The sequence below is a fragment of the Mustela nigripes genome, chromosome 9, assembly GCF_022355385.1.
Source record: "Mustela nigripes isolate SB6536 chromosome 9, MUSNIG.SB6536, whole genome shotgun sequence".
NCBI classification, from domain to species: domain Eukaryota; kingdom Metazoa; phylum Chordata; class Mammalia; order Carnivora; family Mustelidae; genus Mustela; species Mustela nigripes.
This window is the reverse complement of record NC_081565.1, coordinates 21,551,724-21,570,382: the sequence shown is the minus strand read 5'-3', so window position 1 is coordinate 21,570,382 and position 18,659 is coordinate 21,551,724. Positions and strand designations below refer to the sequence as shown.

At 38.7% G+C, this 18,659-nt stretch overlaps 1 protein-coding gene across 4 annotated transcripts in view; it reads right to left on the bottom strand.

Moving 5' to 3' along the window:
• ECPAS (Ecm29 proteasome adaptor and scaffold) overlaps positions 1-18,659 on the bottom strand; it is a 97,654-nt gene that overhangs the window by 31,558 nt on the left and 47,437 nt on the right. For all 4 annotated transcript variants that reach the window (XM_059411081.1, XM_059411080.1, XM_059411082.1 and 1 more), the window contains 14 exons: positions 15,866-15,951; positions 15,555-15,633; positions 13,700-13,749; positions 12,677-12,743; positions 12,460-12,582; positions 10,266-10,369; positions 9,705-9,828; positions 8,467-8,547; positions 7,130-7,352; positions 6,608-6,699; positions 4,690-4,824; positions 3,749-3,911; positions 2,927-3,099; positions 1,394-1,495 (listed from right to left, as the gene is read on the bottom strand). In XM_059411081.1, the coding sequence (XP_059267064.1) occupies positions 1,394-1,495; positions 2,927-3,099; positions 3,749-3,911; positions 4,690-4,824; positions 6,608-6,699; positions 7,130-7,352; positions 8,467-8,547; positions 9,705-9,828; positions 10,266-10,369; positions 12,460-12,582; positions 12,677-12,743; positions 13,700-13,749; positions 15,555-15,633; positions 15,866-15,951 (1,602 nt within the window). The remainder of the gene's footprint in view (positions 1-1,393; positions 1,496-2,926; positions 3,100-3,748; positions 3,912-4,689; positions 4,825-6,607; positions 6,700-7,129; positions 7,353-8,466; positions 8,548-9,704; positions 9,829-10,265; positions 10,370-12,459; positions 12,583-12,676; positions 12,744-13,699; positions 13,750-15,554; positions 15,634-15,865; positions 15,952-18,659) is intronic.

Genomic DNA, 18,659 nt, shown 5'->3' with positions numbered 1-18,659 from the left:
AGCCCTGCATCAGTCTCCCTACTCACTGGGGAGCCTCCTTCTCCCCTCTCCCCACTGCTTGTGCGCATGCTCGCTTGCTCTCTCTCAAATAAATTTTTTTAAAAAAGCAAAAAAATTTTGACATGTTTCACAGGCATGAAGCATTCAACATGGAATTGGACCTGTCTTAGTTCCCTTTGGCCTTTTCCTCTGTTTAATATAAACTGGAAAACAACTAAGAATCTGGGGACTAAGAAGAGAATAAAGAGCAGAGAGTTCCCACGAGAAGCACGGGAACAGTGACCTCTGAGAGAACGCTACCAAGCACACAGACTACAGTGCAGCCGGCCACTCTAGGACTGATCTAGCTCGATCAACTCAATGCCCTCATTTCTCGATGAGGTGTCACGTTCTACCACCAGATGCTTCCTACTCTGAGGAAAAAGAATTTCAGGGCTTCAGTTCTACAGTTTCCCTGGTCAAAAACTTCTTTGGAAATTCTAAGCAGAGAAAAGTTATGTCAACACAGAGAATCCTAGAGTAAGGATGCATTTTATGTGCCTGTTTTCAAATGTTTTGCTTTCATCTTCTTTAAAAACGTAGGAGAGAGATGGAGTTCTTCTAGTTTTATTTAAATAAATGAAGCATTGGGGCCCCTGGGTGGCTCAGTTGGTTAAACATCCGACTCTTGATTTGGGCTCAGGTAATAGTCTCAGGGTCGTGAGATGGAGCTCCAAGTTGGGCTCTCCGCTGAGCATGGAGCCTGCTTTAGATCCTCTCTCCCTCTCTCTGTCCCTCATCATGTGCACGCACATGCATGCTCTCTCTAAAAAGATAAATTAAGAAAGAAATAAGATCAGAAAGCAAACACTATAAGCTTCTCCCCAAGTGGTTATAATGTCAATGACGCCCAGGGAGAACCTGATGTGTGTATAATTCATTCTCAAAAAATTCACATTAGGGGCGCCTGGGTGGCCCAGAGGGTTAAGCCTCTGCCTTTGGCTCAGGTCATGGTCTCAGGGTCCTGGGATCGAGCCCCGCATCAGGCTCTCTGCTTGGTAGGGAGCCTGCTTCCTCCTCTCTCTCTGTCTGCCTCTCTGCCTACTTGTGATCTCTCTCTCTGTGTCAAATAAATAAATAAATAAATAAATAAATAAATAAATAAAATTCACATTAAAAATACTAGATTATGATTCCAGAGACCTGGATCCTAACCCTGGCTCTGTCACTCAGCGGCCTTAGTCCTCAACTCCAACCTTTTTCCTGCCTCCCACCTCCCACTCTCTTTCTCTCTCAAATAAACAGATGAAAAAAATCTTTTAAAAAATAAAAATAAAATCTCACAGCATGCAGAACTCTAGCTAAAAAATGCCTCTGGTGTGAATAACTAACAATCAGATAGCAATATAAATACCTCCACAGAATCCATCAGACCTTGCAAGAGGAGTTTCTGGTGAGGAAAATCTCCATCCCCAACTGGAAAATATCCCAGTGTTTGAATCGCCCGTTCTTTCATCTAGAAAACCAGAGAATGTTTTTTTGTTTTTTTTAAAACAAAGTATGTACCAGCTTTATCCCAGACCAGTGTTTCTGAAACACTGTTTCTGCCCTCCCTACCACTGAGATGACAGGAAGGGCAGTCTGTCTAAAGCACTTATGCATGCAAGTATTTTTTAAAATATCCAATTTTACAGAATTATGTGTGTAAGACATTGGAGGCAGAAAGACATAAAACTGAGTTCCTTAAGGGTCCATGGCTGCAAAAGAAGAAGGAAAGCCTTTAATGAGGTTTATTATCCATCAAACCATTTATAAATGTAGATTCTGGGCCCAGAGGACCCAAGATCAAATCAGAGCTTAATCATGTTATTAGCAGCCTTTACAGGTGTGTGATCTCGGGCAAGTTGTCCCACTCTCTGCAACTCCATTTCATCATCTGGGAAAAGAGAGATGACAAGCATACCTATTTCACTAAACCTTCTGGAGAGTTCCATTAATTTATATATATGAAGCACTGGGCATATGCCTGACACATTACAAGTGTTCAACAGTGGCTGGTGATCACTAATTAGTGAACAATAGCTAACAAAAACTACAGTGTGATATTCTCAGGAAGTTTTAAACAGTACCTAGATCAAGAATAGAATTATGTATTTATTAAATGTGTAATAAACTGATTTATCCACTCATTAAATCATGTTATATTTCAACACTGAAATACTCCGATCACAAATATGTTTTAAAGTTTATGAAAATGTTTATCTGAGACTAAAAATGATAAACGTCCTTCTCTTCAGATATTACTCACACTGCTTCCTAACACCCAGACTTAAAACCATTTTTGCTGGGGTGCCTGGGTGGCGCAGTGGGTTAAGCCACTGCCTTCGGCTCAGGTCATGATCTCAGGGTCCCGGGATCGAGTCCCGCATCGGGCTCTCTGCTCAGCAGGGAGCCTGCTTCCCCCAATCTCTCTCTCTCTCTCTCTCTCTCTGCCTGCCTCTCTGCCTCCTTGAGATCTCTCTCTCTCTCTCTGTCAAATAAATAAATAAATAAATAAAATCTTAAAAAAAAAAAAAACATTTTTGCTGTCAGAGGTTAAGATTTAGATTTGGTCTAAAATTACAAAAGTGTTAACAACTATTTAACACTTTATTATGCACTTTTGCATGACAGAAGAGTTACCTGATGCAGCTGGTTCTTTACCCAAATCCTAGCAGTTATGGGCCTACACTGGAACAACTGGGCCAAATGGCACGCGCACAGAGGTCGCCCACAAATCACTCCTCACTCAAAACTAAACAGTCACCTCGACTTCATCATTTTTTTCCCCCACAGTAAATCCTTCCTCCAGCTGCACTGTCATCTATCCTCATTACAACTGCATTTTTGCTCATTTATATATCTATGAAAAGAAAGAATTTCAGAAGAAGGGAGAAAAAGGACTTACCTTATTTGTTTCTTTACTAGAGGGTATTCTATTCAGTAAGCTCTCTACAAGATGCAATTTGGTGAAGCCAGATCCCTCACTGGGAATGGGGAGGGGACCGTTTCTGCCAATTTCACCCAGGGCTGTACAGGCAGCAATGGCTAGGAGGGGAGACGTACTGTCCAAAAACGAGCCTGGAAGCACAGGAGACAAGACTGAAAAGAAGACACCCTTGCTCTTGGGGTCTGGGACGAGCAGGAAGGGACCCAAGACTGTCTTAGAGACGGCAAAACAAAGTCAAAGTCTACATTTTCTTCTAACTGGTAATTTGCTAACATTCAGTCAGTAATAAAAACCACGTGGGAACAAGGCAGAAAGCACTTGTTTAAGGTGTTTAAGGATTTTCCCATAATGCCATCATCTTTGTCATATAGAAACAGAGGAAGAAACATACCAAAAATCTAGAGTACTTTCATTGTTATTAAAAACACAGAACTTATGCACCATGAAGCAAAGTTTTGTCAAGACCTGTGCCTTCAAAGTGCAATACTGTAGAAAGAAACTAAAATGCTGTAAGAAATCTGAACCCAGGGGCACCTGGGTGGCTCAGTGGGTTAAAACCTCTGCTTTCAGCTCAGGTCATGATCCCAGGGTCCTGGAATCGAGCCCCGCATCGGGCTCTCTGCTCAGCAGGCAGCCTGCTACCCCCGTCTCTCTCTGCCTGCCTCTCTGTCTACTTGTGAGCTCTCTCTGCCAAATAAATAAATAAAATCTTTAAAAAAAAAAAAAAAAAAAAAAAGGAAATCTGAACCCAACTCCAGTCAGCACAAGCACAGCAAGTACCTATGGTCTCCGTGGCGCTCTGAATGAGCTCCTCCTGCTCCGGCAGAAAGTCGCCATCTGTCTCCAGGTCTTGCTGCTCTGCCATCCTCATTTTCTTTTTGGCCAAGTATCTTCCTACCGTGAATCCCAGTGCAAGCAAGGATCCATGCTGTATCTCTGGGCTCTGAAGTTAACCACACAGTACCTCTGTCACTCTCTCATACATGCAAGAACACACTGAAATAACGGTATGTTTAGGACAGTCATCTCTCCAAAAAGACATAAGACCAGAGAACAAAGTGATCATCTGAGATTCTACTGAATGCTAATGAACCTAGAGTTTCCAACACTCAAGGCTTCTGTGAAGGCAAGCTGAGTCCTGACTCACTTGAAGTAATTCCCTAAACCCACACCCACTCCAAGTCTGGGTGAAGGGACTCTCCTACCTGCTCCCTGCAGCACCCACACTGTCTTCTAGCTTGGAGCACTTACGTAACTATGCTACCATAATTTTCAAGCATGATTTCTCCCTACCACCCTATAGCCAAAAAAAATACAATGAGCAGATACGATTTCTAATTTTTAAAACCCCTAAACACCAAGTAGAGGTTTGACTATTGGAAAGCACGTGTTTCCCTGACACAACAGGCTCGGTGACAGGTGCACTAGATGGGGAAGGAAAAAGGAACTAAGATTTCCGAGCACCTGGTAGTACGAGGGATCCTCGTGTATTCACTCCCCACTGTATTCCTAGCACCGAAAACGGTGCCGATCAGACACAAGGCATTCACAGTTGCTGAATGGACTAAATGAGTCAATGTATTTTCTATCTCACTTATTCTTCACCATCATAAAAGTTCCTTTTAAGAAATGAGAACACAAAAACTAAAAACATAGCAGATGCTTTTGGAAGGCACTCCCATTTCCCACAAAAAAGAATGAAGACAAAACTGGTAACATACATGATTGTCTTTTGTGGTCTTTATAAGCTGTTCTATCATTGACTTCAACTCGCTCCCCGACACTGTAGATACCACCACGGAATAAAACAATGCCGCCAGTTCACGCATCTCTTCTTTACTGCTATTCATCAGACTCTGAGTGGGGTAGAAAAACAAACATATCCGTGATATACAATCATCTTCGTACAGACATCATCTGACATCTAAAATCGAAAGAACAAATGATATGTTGTATTGCTCGATCTATTGGTATCTGTGAGAAAATAAAATAAGCTGCTTCAAAATAAAATAAGAGCTGAATTATATACCCAAGTCTTCTGTGCATTTTCACCAAAAACACAAAATATAAAACAGAATCAAAGCACAGATGATCTAAATCAGAGGTCAATAAATGCTTTCTGTAAAGGGCCAAGGGGGCTCTGTAGACCACATGGTCTCTGTGGCAAAAACTCCATCCTACCACTGTCAGGCAAAAGCAGCCACAGACAATCGAGAAATGAAAGGGGTATCTGTGTTCCAATAAAACTTTATGGACACTAGAATTCTCACGTCTTCTGATTGTTTTTGAACCATTTAAAAACGAAAACCATTCTTAGCTTAAAGGCCAAACAAAAACAGGAGGCAAGGCAGATTTGGTACATGGACCACAGCTTGATGACCCCTGATCTACATGATCAAGTCAAAAAATGGGCAATCATTTTACAATCAGCAAATATTCACAAGGAATAAAAAATCCTTTTTAAATCCAAAACAATTTTATGAAACTGGATTTTCCAAAAAAGCACATAACTCACACCTCTTGGTATATGACACTCGTGCTTTCACACTAAGGGGTAATCTGCTCATTTTACCATCATTCAAGCTCCACTTTCCAAAAAGAACTGCATTATGCAGCCCAAGAAGTATATGAAAGTGTGTGAGCCACACCTGTACTAAAAAGAATTTTTCACTGTTTATGTGAAATTCAAATTTAACGGAGAATCTTTTCTTTTTATTCACTAAACCTGGCAATGCTTTTGGTGTGACCATGAGGCAGGAACACTTCCTACATGGCTAGTGGAAGTGTAAATTGGTACCAGAGGCTGGGGACTATCAGAACTATAAAAGTCTATGTCCTCAATTCCACTTCTGGGGATTCCATCTAAAAAACAGACTTCTTTATATTCAAAATGATGGACTGTTCATTGCAGCAGAACAGTTCTAGAATAGAACCTCAGTGAGGTTCTAGAATAAGTCACGGCACATTCATACATTGGAAAAAATGAAGCTGTTAAAGAGAACGTTCTCCCTCTAGTTCTACAGAATACCTCCACATTTTAGTGTCAAGTGAAAGAGATAAGGTATAAAAAACAGTGTGAGAAGTTAAATAACAACTCAATAATAAAATTATACTATATATTAACTAACCAGAATTTAAATAAACACTTGAAACAATTAAAGTGTGAAAATTATGTACCTTTTGTGTAAAAGAACGAAGAAAAATTAAAAATGCTTATTTTCATTTGTGTGTATATGCATAAATAAACTCTAGGTAAAGTACAACATATAGGAACATTGATGATCTACATATGTTTGTCAGGTGAGAGAGGAAGGGGCAGGAAGCTGGGAGAGCTGAGTAGGTGGGAGACAGTTACAGAAAGGAGAGAGTTTGCGTATTTTTTATTTAAGTTACACAAATTTTTTTTTAACTTTTAAAACAGAAAATATATATACTTTTTTTTTTAACTTATATGATTCTTAATTCATCTTTCACCCCACCTAGATGGATTGTTGAGATATACTGACCTCCATGCTTCCCAGGAAGTGTATGATAAAAGAGTTTTCAAAATGACCCAAAGGCACCAGTAGGAAGACGAATTTTAAGACTGAAGTGTAAAACATAGAGAATCAAAGAGAAATACACATGCATAGGATATACCTTTATCCATTCTGTTTTGTCTACAAATTTGGTAGCCAGTTTTTCTGGATACACGGAGACAGCTTCCAATAGACAGTACATGACTGGCAAACCTAAATAAGAAAGAATTCAGAAAATCTTAGCTTCAAGAAAAGTGATACACACACAGGGCTCACTAAATTCCTTTCAAGTATAAGGCTACTGCTTTGGGAGGCACTCCCCAGTTCTACAAAACAAAAATCAACTTAAATACAGTATGTGATCCAAAACAGCAAATTTACAGATTAAGTATCTATAAAAAAGATGCCCTGTTCTGCACACCCACTTCCAAAGTAAAAACATTATGTATTGTTAGCATTTCTTTCGAAGAAGAGTAATAGCGTATCAAGGATAAATCAAGTAAGTTTAGAAAAGAAACAAAGGCTGATGTTCAGTTACAATAGTGAAGGGAGAAAATAATTTTGCTGTAAATTCTCAGTTGAGTTTAAACTGGATTATTGCTTAAGTGCTTCAACATGTGTCCTCAGCGGCACGACCTCCTACCTCCAACACCGGCCAGCAGCTGCTGAAGCAGGCCGATGTAGATCTGAACAGGGTTAGTTTCTCCACTCTTGGAAGATGATGAGGATGTCGCCTGGCTACCTGACATCAAAGTCCGTATGTAGCGTCCAATGGCTGGGGCGTGGTCTTGCATGTCAGCCAAACTCTGGGAGGTGGGCACCACTCCCGCGCTGTGCGCTAGGCACATGCGCAAGTACAGGACTATCTAAAAGCAGAAGGAAGAAGGATACCAGACAAGCTCCTCAAGAAGTCAGTGTGGGAGAGTACTCCTCAAAATGACAGTTTCCCATTTTCATTCCCCCACCCTCCCTCATAAAGCTATTTGACAATCCTCACGAAAGCTGGGAAACATGACTCAGTATGTTAACTGAAATTACCATAATGGAGGACAATTTACATAACAAGCTTTTATAAATCCAGAGTGTTTTTAGTAGAGTTTAATGGAGTTAAAATGCAAACTCCACTTTTATTTATTTATTTATTTTAATTAAAGATTTTATTTATTTGACAGACAAGATCACAAGTAGGCAGAGAGGCAGGCAGAGAGAGAGGAGGAAGCAGGCTCCCTCCTGAGCAGAGAGCCCAATGCGGGACTCGATCCCAGGACCCTGGGATCATGATCTGAGCTGAAGGCAGAGACTTTAACCCACTGAGCCACCCAGGTGCCCCGAAATTGTTATTTTTTTAAAAGGTGTGTGGGTGTGGGGGAGAAGAGAGTGAGCAGAAACCTGGTGCAAATCATCTATTGCTGTATAACTCCAGGAACTGTAGTTAATCTCCACCAACATAAGAATTTGAGAAAATGGGTTCAAATTATCTACAGAAGAAAAGAGACAACACCACAAAAACCTCTGATATAAACTAGCTACCAAGGAATCCTCCTGAAGCTCTTTCCTTACAAGCTAAAATAGGCAGCAGTTCCACTGGGGGTATCTTACTCTCTCTGAACAAGGTTACCTCTTGTCATTTACCTAGTACAAGTCAATGACCCAAACAAGAAATAATGTAAACAACCTTAGCACTGGCTTTAAAATACAAATCCAATTTGTTGTAAAATCACAACAGTAATCAATGCAGAGCACCCAATTCTTCCAGGAAGAGAATCTCACAGAGATTCTGTGAGATTTACAGATTCCACTACAAGTTAAAAATAACACCAATTACCCAATACTGTTTTTCTAATAAGCAACCCGGTAAAGAATAGTGACATCACGATATGGGTTTATCTAGAACACAAAAAAATTCAGACATCTCTTTGGGTATGACCTTATCTTCTAGAATGTTCAGAGAGAGCAAATGGAAATCGGTCCAAATCCTACCTCTCCAAAGGCTGCTGGGTTAAATGGAAGGACGGTGGTCCCAGTCATGTACTTAGCTGGAGTTTTCATTCGATGGGAAGCCTAATAAAGATAAGCCAAAAATAAACACAATTATTAAAACATGGAGCACGTGTGCCCTTCCTCAATTCAAAAATAACTGTTTCTAACTACATTGTTGTTTGCTACTGTTTTTTCCTAGTCAAAGCATTTCTCCATCAATCATACTGACTGCACATGTCCCTCAAACCCTAAATGACAAGTGTGTCGTTTTCTTCCTGTTTTTACTGGCTTATTTAAAAGGAATAAACCTGCTTAGGGCACCTGGGTGGCTCAATCAGTTGAGCGGCCAACTCCTGGTTTCTGCTCAGGTCATGATCTCTGGGCTGAGAATGAGCCCTGCGTTGGGCTCTGTGTTCAGCAAGGAGTCTGCCCCTTCCTTCCCTTCGAGCGTGCGTGTGTGCACTCCTTCTCTCAAATAAATAAATAAATCGTTAAAAAAAAAAAAGAAGAAGAAACCTGCTCCAGGCATCTACGAAGACAGTCACCTCAGGCCACTGCAGGCCAGTTATTTTCATGACTGACAGAGGCAGGAGGAAAAGATGAGCACACGAGCATCTTCTGACCACAAAAAAATCATGGCTACTTGGTTCTGACTTCCAACTCCCTTAAGATATCTATCTAAATAAAAAGCTAGGACCACCATCATACCAAAAAACACTGAAAAAAAAGTGGGACAGGATCAGGTCTAGGGGTCACAACAGCCAATACTCAGTCTGACCCACCAGCAGAGAGAACTGCGCACACACAGGAGGCTTGCAAAAGCAGCCATGATGTTCTCTCACGATCACAATGGAAAAAATCTCAACTGTTCCCTGAAGCATTCTTAAATTTACAGTTTCTAAATAATATCCTTAAAATTTTTTTAAAAAATTTTAAAAAGGAGACATATTTTTAAGCATGTCAGATAAGGGATAAAATTTTTAAACCCAGCCAAAATTCTAAAGAGCATAAAAGGAATTGAAGTAATTCAGATTGGGGCAAAACAGATCAATTTCAAGAACTACATTTTTCTCTTAATTTTGTATTTTCTTCCTCTCATTGTAAATATTAACATTGTTAGAAATGTTACCACTATTCAACATTTAGTGGTAACATTTTAAATGTGTCACCTAAAAAAATACACGTTTATTTTCATGATTCATTATATGACCCAAACTATCTGAAGTTAAACGCCATACCTTTTCTTGGATATAATACACCATTTCCGGGAAAGAAGGCATCTGCTTAGAAGCACTTTCTTTTCTGTTTCTACCAGGAAGACACCTTAATACTCGCTGTGCTTCTCCATGAACTTCTTCTCGTCTTACAGAAAGAAAAATAAGAATAAAAAAATAACTTGCAATAATGCCAGACTGATCATTTGATGATTAAGAACAGTCATTTTATTTGACAACTGGGGAATCTCAGAAAGTTTCTTTTTTTTTTTTTTTCTCAGAAAATTTCTTAAAAATATTCTTGGCTATCTAAGCAAAGAGTCATAAAATACATTGTAAGAAACTACTTCTTTTTGGAAATTTCTGGAGATTTGAAGAGTTATGTGGCTTATATCTTTAAAGTATACCCACAGGAAAAAAGCAAGATAGGGTATAACTACAGATCTTATCATATCAAGGGCCTATTTTTAACTTTAATAAATTGCTTCAAGTCCACAGAGCAATCCTGAAAACAACATAAATTTCAGTAATTTTCAAATAATTTAAAATGAACCCAAATTCAAATTAACACCTTTTGAAACTTACGGATCTCCTGCAGCTAGTAAGAGCAAATATCTGGAAGGTATATGATCAGAGGGAAACACCGTGCTAGCAAATTTCACAGCCACCTGTCGAACTTGAACTTCAGGCTATTTGACACATAAATACACACACACACAAACACATACAGATTTTAAAAAAAGAAGAAGAAGAATCCAATTACCAACAGCTCATTCAGTAAAGATAAGTCATCTTAATTGTAAACAGTCAAAAGTGAAGTAATTTTAATAAGTAAATAAAATTTAAGACAAATGATTTGTTGAAAATCTTTAATCAAGTTGTTTAAAAACATCTTTTGGACACTGGCATGACTTAAAAAGTACTTTTTATGAGCTAAAAGGACCCTCCAAGTAAAGCAGGAAGACCCACAGACACCATAGCCAGAGAATGTCCCTGTACATACACATCCTCCAACCAACTCTGGGACCACAGTCACTCTGAACAGTTTCTGGACATCATCTCTGCTTCCCCAACTCTCAAACTGTCAGTCACATGAATGAAATTAAGATATTTAGCAGGGAACACAAATAGAGGTTACTTGGAATCTCTATAAATCTAAAGCAAAATATCTCCAGGTTTTTCAGATGAGCTCTAGTTAAAACGGACTCCAAAGGAGTTTCATGAATACATTCAACTCATCTAAAAAGAATAACAGATTACTCTACAAATACAAAGTTCAACAAAAGAAGCAGCTGAGGAACCCTTATTCTGAAAAGCCTCCCTCTCAGGTACCTTCCCACCAGGTCATTCTCCTCGTCACAAACCTAACACAGTGAGAGATGGGAGTGACATTAGGAAGTAGATTCCACCCTATTCACTCAGGTACTTTTGCTCTTTAAGCATTCCTTGAGCTCTCATAAAGAGCAATGATATTAAGGATGAGCTCGCATGATTTAGCCTACAATCTGGTTGCTTTAAATGTCGTCTGAGAAAAGAATAAAATTAGCTTCGGTTTAGTAATGTTGCTACATGATTTGCTCTGCATATGTATAAGCAGCACCCACATGCATTATAAAAGCATCAAACATCCTTGTATGTGTTCTAGTCTAATAAGCTTCCAAACAAGCCCACGTATCTTCATCCACAGTATAGGAATATGAAGCATGTACAAGAGCATCCGACAGTGGAACTCGATAGATAATAATGTTCCTGAGTGTACATAACAGTCCTGTCATATTTCAACAGAAACCAGATACCTTTCTGAACCTTTAGTAATTCCTTCAATACCAATGTATTGAATACACCAGTCAAATTTCAGTAAGACACAATATATATTAATCATACCAATGCTTTTTGACGTCATTGCCCCTTCTAATATCCCTCTACTCCTAGAAATGGAAAACAAAGAACTGACTAAAACAAATTCATATTATATATGAATTGTATACTATGTATTACATATATATATGTATATATATATATACTACATATTGTATACTACATATTACATATATATATATATATATACATACACACACATATATATTTAAATAGATACTCAAAATTTTCTACAAACTCCCATGACAGCTGAATAAAGAAATCTAGAAGGAAGAAGACTATGCATGATAGTACGGGCTTACTTCCTACAGACTCGATTTTAACGTATAAAATTTGTCTGTCTTTCCTTCTGCCTTCCCCCCGAAGTGTTGGCTATGAACTCCACCCCAAAGGACTGCAGTGTTCAGCTACCACCTAAGACAAAAGACTTCCAACTTAGAGGACACGACATCAAGAAGTTTCCCAACATAAAACGCTTTAACATAAAAGCTCTGAGAATATCACCATTCTTCCTCCCCTAAAATCAGATTCCCATCATGAAGAATTAGAAATCAATCATAAATCACAGTCCTGGGCCACCTGGGTAGCTCAGTCAGCTAAGTGTCTGCCTTTGGTTCAGGTCATGATCCCAGGGTCCTAGATCGAGTCCTGCTCGGGCTCCCTGCTCAACAGCGGGGAGTCTGCTTCTTCCTCTCCCTCTGCCTTTCCCTCCACTCATGCTCTCTCTCTCTCAAATAAATAAAATCTTTAAAAATCAGTAACTCAATCAATCATAGTCCAAGTGAAAGCAAATACTCCTCTTAACTGTCGAGATCACTAAAGAAAAACAATTCAAATTCTGCTCTTAAAAATGTATCAAGTATGTATCACCAACCATTGTAGCTGACATAGTTGGACCTACCTTTATTAAGTATGAAGCCACAAGTGCCTCCATGAGAGTTCGCTGTGCTCCCTCCAAGGTACTATAAGCTCCAACCATCATAGATAACGCTTCTTGAATAGCAAGCCGAGTCTCAGGCTCTTCCTATAAATATGATAAAAACAGTGTTTCCCTTCCCAGTCAGGTTTCCAGGTCAGCATCCAAATGGAAAGCATAGATTGGTTGGGTGTTTCCCTACCTTACATAGGGCTTCAAAGAGCTGCTGCACAAGAGCTATATCCTTAGTGAATAAATGGGGCATTCGACTGTGAGAGAATAATAAGACCATTATTACAACCATAAATTTCCATGAGGTTAGAAGAAAATGTAACTAAACACAAATTTTCTTGAATTGCATTTTCATCTCTAAACATAATGTCAACATCATTAGATTACCTCCCCAAAGAGCCAAATATTTTTAAAAGTAAGTATTTAATTCAACTGTCTAATATAAGTAACCCATGATTAAAATACTACCCAGAGACTGCCTTCATAAGATTCCATGCATTCAGTTAATATTTCTGATTTTAACATAAAAACATTGACAATTAAGACCAAACTGCTATTTAAACTAAAGGCTATCATGTAAGTGCTGTATCATGTGACTGAGGGTGGCCTTCCTCTGAACCCCAAAGATCCTTTCCCTGCACAGAGAGAAGAGCAAGACCTCGTCTACACTGGCCAGTACAGGCCCTGCGCCACGGCTAGCAGCACCACCCAGGGTCACAGTCTCCCTGCTTTGAAATATAGGGAAGGAAGAAGAAACCAGGAGGAAGTGTAAGGAGGAAATCATACTATAAGCAGAAGAAAAAAAATCCACCTCTGGAAACAGGGCCACCCAGAATCATAATATAGCACTATCAGAACAGAAAAGAAGGTCAAGAACTAAACCTTGATGACTGTGATTATAAAGACTAGTGGTAAGCGGCAACAAAGAACACTTAAGGTCAATCAAATGTCTCCAGGGCGCAAGAAAAAGTAACCCGTTAAGACACAATCCAGTTCAAAATCTCATTTCAAGACTGCCATTTACTATGGAAACATAGCTGTCTTCAAGTGGAATGTCTCACATCATGTTCCTTCTGCAAGGAAAACATTCCTAAACAACCTATGGCCATTAAATACATTCCTTTCAAAATCACAACCAATTTATTCTCCATCCATTATTAAATGCCACATAATTTTTCTTAGCATAGCTCTCACTGAAGAAGGGTTTACTCACCTGGAGAGTTTTCCAACAGCTGAATATGCCATTGACAGTAGCTTAGGGTCCTTGAAATTAAGAAAGAAAGAAAGAAAAAAAAAAAGAACAAAAAAACAGACAAAACAAAAAATACAGTAAACGGCAAAACCTTTTTGCTGCAATTACATGCAATATTTTACTCCTTGTTAAACCTGGTCTCACTCTGCCTAACTACATGCTATTAGCATATGGACAAAAACAAACAAACAAACAAAAAAGTCCAAACCCAGAATCATCACACTACTAAAATGAAAAAGAAAACAAAACTTTGTATCCCCAACTCACTCCAAAAGGACAATGCAGAGGTCATATATGAAAGGGTTCTCTCAGGTGGAGCTAACTTCGGGGTATTTTCAAGACTATGTAACCTGCAAACACCAAAAGTCATCTTCAACACACTGGGAAAACGCCCTAACTTAACAGAAAATTCACCACTGGTCTTGAAGACTAGGATCCTCCCTCTCTCCCCCCAGAACTGCAGAAAGCTGGGGAACAATTACCTAAAAAATCTGCATGATAATAAACAGCTGCCATTATAAAAAATGAAAATCACAGCCCTCAAGTGAGGGTCCCTCCTCAGGCAGACAGAATTTTACAACCTTTCATGAAAACCCATAGTCGGATTACAAAGTAACACCTCTGTGAGCTGCAGTTCCTACAGTCAACACAGGTCTCACTCTGCCACACCTCGATGGGCACACTGATGGGATTCATCTGTTGGGAAGTCATACAGGTATCTCCAGGAGGTACAGAGATTAGGGCCCTATGGTTTATCTGGCCTCTGGAACGAATTTTTAAATAGACTCTCCCCTAAAAGCCCGAAAGCATTTTTATTTCTACCAACCATCCCACGCATCTGACTATCTATGCCATAAAAATACTCTGAAAGGTTCCCTAGGCCTAAAAAACCATACAAGCACTATTCAGTACAAGAGGCCAGCCAGGCCAAGCACTGCTGCCAAAGCCCCACTGCACAGCACTGAACAGCTCTTCACTAATAAGAATACCTACTGAAGTGCATTCGGTGTGCTGAGGAATTTTGTGTATAATCTCATTTGATCTTCACAATTATCCAACAAAGAGGTATTGTTTTCATTTTTCTACTAAAAAACAGAGCTCCAAAGAATTTAAGCAACCACCGAAGAACAAAACCAGGATTCAAACTCAATTCCAAATGGCAGAATGTTAATTTCTACGCTACTGCAAACATGCATTCATGTTTAGTTAAGACTTAGGAAAATAATGTTGACTACAGTTCTTGAAACATTACTTTCTTTAGCAAATTCAGCCGAACTAATGAAGATAGTAAGAGTGACACAGCAAGGACAAAGGGGATTCAAAAACCTACATTCCAAAGAATCCTCATCCCACTTAGCTCAAGGAATCAAAAACTTACTGAATGCATGTTTTTACAGAATTTTGAATTGGTAAAAACTCAGCCCTTAAGAATTAACACTATTTCTAAATACAAGCAAACCCAAATAAACATCCATATGGAAACCAATCATAAAATAAAGTGTAATTCTTTCCATTCCATTTTTGCACAGTGCCTAAAAGCAGAATAAAATGCAGTTGCTTTAAAAGATGTTATTTAAAGAAGCAATAAGACCCCTCAAAATTCGTACTGTATTTTTAACACTTAATTCCAAAAGCAAAAAAGCAAAAGATGGCAGTAATTTCTGAAATTCACACCACTTCATGTAAAAATGTTAAAGAATTGATGGAAAAATAGCCAACTATAACTAACTAAACAAACATGTAGACCAGAAAGGTTGATAACAGAAAATACTTTAAATATAAAACATCAATAGTGTTTAAAAGACAAGTCACTTACTTCTTTATATTCATTGATTAGCTTGGTGAGGCCATTCAAAAGCATTGGACCTAATGGCTTAATCTTGATTTCTGGGCAACTTTAAAAAAATAGCACACATACACAAAGCAAGATAAGAATCTCATTATTAGCGTATCTTTTCAGATGATGACTTAAAATAATTAGAAACACAACTGAAATAATCTAGTAAAACCTAAATTCTTTTTAAGATGAGCAAACATGGTTTCTTTTTGGTAAGAAAGAAATACTCGAATCACTTGATCACTCCAATAGCTTGAAATTTTACAGTCAGATAGCTTCAAAAAACTTACGTTATACAAATGTGATGCACAAACTGCAGGGATAATGTCCTCAATTTTGAATTTGTATTTGTACCAAAAAGTCCATCATACACCACCTATGAGAAAGGGACAATGTCAAGAACACCAATTTGTAATAGCAATTTGCTATTCTCAGATATTAGTCAGGATTCAACAGCAGATCTTGGGCAGTACCTCCTTGTTATTCAAAATTAACGCAGTTCTTTTTAATACAGATAATCATTTTAGCCGACCAACATAGCTCCAATCAGGAGTCTGTGGAATAACAAACACAGTGGTTGATCGGGACAGTCTGCAAAACTTGTGGATCTACCAGCAGAAACAAGAGTTCACAGCGGGCCCTCAGTCTGCCACTTCATATCACAGAGGCGACAGGAGCAGATAAAGTCACTCTGGCTCATTAAGTACATGGAGTTCAGCCATTCCTAACAAATTATAATAAAAGCTTCATGAAAAATGTCAAGAATCAAGCATTCTACACATGTAGTCAGGATAGAGGTGCTCCATATGTTCTGTAATCATGCCTAGATGGCCAAAGACCTTGCAGGTGAGCCCCGTACAGCATCCAGAAGGTTCAGATATTAGACAGCAATGTCAAAGAAATCTAAATTCCTCAAATTCCCACCTTCTATGGGACAGATAGTCTCACACTTAGAAAAAAAATCTCCTCACATTGGTTCCGAAAACTACTAGCAGTATTCTGATCTTCCTTAACAATGACATGTGACTGAACAGGACTGAGCCCTGCTGGGTAACCAAATCTAGCCAGGCACTGCAAGATACAGAGAGACAAGCATTGCTCCCAAGACACTCGATCTCCTTGGGGATCAAAATGTACATACATTAAAAATGATACAGGACAATACGTAATCACATGCTACCTTAATCGGAAAAGACTTCTAGAAAATTTATCTGGTAATTCTATATTATATAGAATAATATGGTAAGATAGAAGAAAATGAATTAATCAGAATACGAATGTTTTATCAGAAAAAATAAAATTCATGGTGCACATATTATTTGCAAAGGATTATGCTGGGTACTTTCGTAAGTTCAAAATTAAGGTAAGTTAATATGTGCCTAGTTAAAGCCACTGGTATCAAGAAAGAAGATGCTCACAAATGATACCTTGAAGGATTTCTATGACTGATAAGTGGGGAAGACGGAGGGGTGAGGCCAATTACATAGGAAAACAGTAATGTAATCATCAAAAATGAGAACAGAAAGAATGTGTGTGAGGGACAATGAGTTTGTCTTTGAATACACCACATTTTAGCCAGATTTATTTTGAAAACATATAGATAACTACAAAGGAAGTACACATCCACAGGATGTCTATGAATATTTTGTCACAAAATTCTAGCTACTTATCATGTAATGTGTTACTACACCAAATTTTCTGAAGCAAAATTATCGACACTATCTGGGAAACAGTGCTTGCAAACACCAATAATGAAAAAGAAATGATAGAAGCTCTGTGATCATTTTACATTTATGAGAGACACAGAATATTTCAAAGTCATATATCAGAGTGCCAGGTATGGGGAATAAAAGTTTTATCATCAAGGAGGAGGAGCAAGTAGCTACTTCAACAAAATAAGCCTTAAAGGGGAGAGATGCTACATCCTCCATACAATGAGTGCGATGGGGAGTGTTCTCACTTTGGGACTGAAAAAGAGGAGTGGCAGGAAGTGGGAACATTTCAGGTGGTGGTGTGCTGGAATGAATCCTGAAACATGAGTAGATGTTTACCACGCTAAAGGGGGAAGGGGAGCTCTGCCAAGCAAAGGGAGCATCATGAGCCGAGACACAGAGCCATGAAAACAGTGTCTTTAAAGAAAACAATCTTTTGTTGGAGCATAAGGTACAGGGTAAGGGAGTGGTGAGAGAGGAGACCAGAAGAGAAATAACTGCTAAGCTGTCAGCAGTTACTAGGAACGTGGTAACTGAATGAGTCCTAGCCACTGTGCGCTCAACTTTCTATGATCCCATTCAAGCTTTATGATAGTGCTCTGAGTAAGCTGCTATTGTATTACACCCATTTTACAGATTTGAGAAAGACTTTTTTTTTTAAGAAAAACAGAAAAAGAAAGAAAAACACACACACAAAAAAAGCCCTGAGTCTTATTTAGGATCTATAGCAAATAACTATGACAAAATTTTACTCCAATTTCTCTGCTACCTGAGCTGAGTTGGTCACCACTTGGATAAAAGGTAGGAGCTCTGGCAGAGGGACTGGTGTCCCATACGATCAGAGTACAAGCATTTCCAACCGCAACAGAAACTCCGGTGGCAACAGAGAAAATAGACTGTCTTTCAGATGAGAGGAAGGGAAACAAGATCGATACTGTGATGACCAAAATGAGAAGGGATAGCCCCAATTAACATCAGCATTAGGTAAATGGAGATAAAGACATTAAGGAGACAGAATCCAGAGAATATGGCCACTGCCAATACGTAGGGATTCCGTTAAGGATGACACTTGATAACTGAATTTTTCCACTAAACTGACCACCAGAAACTTGGTTGCCTAAGAAAAACATTTTTGGAGAAGAGCCACCCAGAAAGCACTAGTTTAAAAGGACAGTCATTATACATTTAAGTTGAATGTTAAAAAAAATTTTTTTTTAATTTTAACCATGTCTGCAGTTAAACCTGAAATAGAAAAACAAGATGGAATCTCATTAAACTTGTTACATATATCAACATACCTCCTGAATATCCATTAATGCAGTTCTTTCTGCAATTAAACAGACATAAGAGTTGTAAACAGTCCATCTTTCTC